Source organism: Echinops telfairi, unplaced genomic scaffold, assembly GCF_000313985.2.
Source record: "Echinops telfairi isolate 266 unplaced genomic scaffold, ASM31398v2 ScPeMD7_655;HRSCAF=1070, whole genome shotgun sequence".
Taxonomy (NCBI): Eukaryota; Metazoa; Chordata; class Mammalia; order Afrosoricida; family Tenrecidae; genus Echinops; species Echinops telfairi.
The window spans coordinates 33118554-33120799 of NW_022104553.1; the positions used below are offsets into that span (position 1 = coordinate 33118554).

General features: G+C 55.2%; 1 protein-coding gene across 1 annotated transcript; it reads right to left on the reverse strand.

Annotated features, from left to right (window-relative positions):
- Positions 1 to 1276: 1276 nt before the first annotated feature.
- LOC101652680 (protein FAM187B-like) lies at positions 1277 to 1993 on the reverse strand. The gene has a single exon (XM_004715855.1). It carries the CDS (start codon positions 1991 to 1993, stop codon positions 1277 to 1279), a length of 717 nt encoding a protein of 238 aa, XP_004715912.1.
- Between the last annotated feature and the right edge of the window lie 253 nt (positions 1994 to 2246).

The window sequence follows — 2246 nt, forward strand, 5'->3', positions numbered from 1 at the left end:
CTGGAGATTTGAACCGCTGACCTTGCGGTTAGCAGCTCAGTGTGTAACGCATGCCGGTGTCTGTGGCAGGACTATTCACAGTAACTGAGTGATGCAAAAACCCAGTGCTCCTCAACAGATGGGTGGAAGGAGAACACAAGGTGCGTGCACAAAGTGAGAATCTCCTCTCTTCTCACTGTGCCCAGAGGGGGTCAGTGCTGAAACCTGCCACAGAGATGGACCTTCAGAGCATCAGTGAAACACGGCCCACGGAAGACAACCCTAAAATGAGCCCACGTACTCATTCATAGTGCATTCTTACAGATATAAAGCAAAACAGTGGCTACCAAGGCCTGGGGAGAAAGGGAGAGGGAATTTGTGTTCAATGAGCACTGGGTTTCCATTTGGAATGATGGGAATGTTCTAGAACAGTGGTGATGGTTGCACCCTGTCGTGAAGCACTTAATCACACTGAATTGTGTACTTAAAACCAAAGTCATGCATTTTATGTTTTATATAGTTGTGCATGGGGTGGGGAGTGGGATATTTTGGTGGAAGCTACAGCCCGAGTCCAACATTTTTAGGGAACTGCAAATGGTTGTTCTTGTTGGGTGTCATCGGGTAGATTCCGACTCATAGTGACCCAACGTACGAGGGAACAAAAGGGTCAATAACCGCCAATACAGTCTTGCTGAGCACAGTTGGAAGGCTTATGCTAACAGACACCACGAGTTATTGTCTAAGGAGGGACGGCCGTGGTGGCGCTATCCAGTCAGCCTTGGGCTGTGATACACGAGGTTGGAGGTTCAAACCCACCAGCTGTTCCAGGGTACAAAGAGGAGGCGATCTGGTTCCATATAGATTTACAGCCTCGCAAACCTTACATAGGGGTGCTATGAGTCTGAATCGACTTGCTGGCAGCAGACTTGGTTTGGGGTTTAATAATGCAGACACTGCGGCATTGACGGACAAAGTGTCTTACTTCTAGCCAGGAGCTACCACCACACCCAGGTGTATCTTGGCACGAGCGTGTGATTGAGTGTCTTAGTCTCCACGCCTTAAATCTGACCACCAGGAGCCTGTTGGTCCCTACTGGGTCCCCTACATCACCTGCTCAGGGCCTGGCTCAGAGTGGGCACCGGGGAATTCTTGCTGAATGAACATCTGAACAGAACTAACAGTGGAGGCTCCTGAGCTGGGAGGCAGAGCCTCAGGATCTATTGGAAGCTCTAGCCCTAACGGCACAGAAGGCAAAGTCTGGGTGAGGGCCAAAGGCAGGGCTGGGCCCCTGGTCCTATCACCTGTAGATGGAGGCCAGGGGGCAGGTGAGCCAGATGTTGTCAGTCAGCTTGCTGGGCTGGTAAACGTCGAAGATGAAGTAAGGCTGGCACACCTCCTGGATGTGGTCGCAGGGTGCCAGGCAGGCTTCCACCTGGAGTTCGGGCCGCAGGCGGCGGGACTGCACCTTCTCCGTTCTCAGGTAGAGCCTGCAGGGCACGGCTTTTTCCTGAGGCTCCTCCAGGTAGCAGTAGCCCAGGCGCTTGTGTTCCCCCGGCTCCCCACAGCGGTTACAGTCCTGCCAGGGTGCCCAGTGGGTGAAGAGGCGGACCCTGCCATCCAGGTCCAGCGTCTCGTTCTGCAGGGGCTCTTGGCCCAGGTCCTTGTGCGTGACGTGAAGTTTGGAGACGTCCTGGAAGTCTATCTCGTACTCCACCACGAGGGCATTGTTGCGGTCCTGACAGCTGTAGAGGCCCGTCTGGGAGGCCTGCGGGTTGGTCAGCTGCAGGCTTCCCGCGGGCAGTTTCTTGACGTTGGGCACGAAGGAGAGCAGAATGGCTTCCTTCTCCAGGAGGGAGGAGAAGTACCAGAGGGGGTTGGGGTGGTCACACTGCAGGACCACATCATTACCCGACAGTAAGGCCAGCTGGCACAGAGTCTTGTAGGCACAGCTGATTAGGATCTGGGCACCCAGAGTGGGCAGAGAAAGGCCCAGGAGCCACAGGGTGGCCCCCATGGTGGACTCCTGCCACAGCAAGACTGGGCATTGTGAGGTCATCCACAGAACTCGGGTCTCAGCCCGCCCGGTGGAAGGAACGTGTGGTCCTGTCCACGACCGTCAACACCCAAGCAACTCATTGCCATCAAGCCAGTTCTGATTCATAGCGAGCCTGTGGGACCAGGTAGGGCTGCCCCCCACCCCCACCCCCGGAGTTTCTGAGCCGGTAACTGTTCTCAGGATGGGAAAGGCCTGTCTTTCTCCCTCTGAG

What these genes read in the sequence shown, in the direction of transcription:
- LOC101652680 (XM_004715855.1), bottom strand. Translation starts at nt 1,993, where the DNA reads ATGGGGGCCACCCTGTGGCTCCTGGGCCTTTCTCTGCCCACTCTGGGT.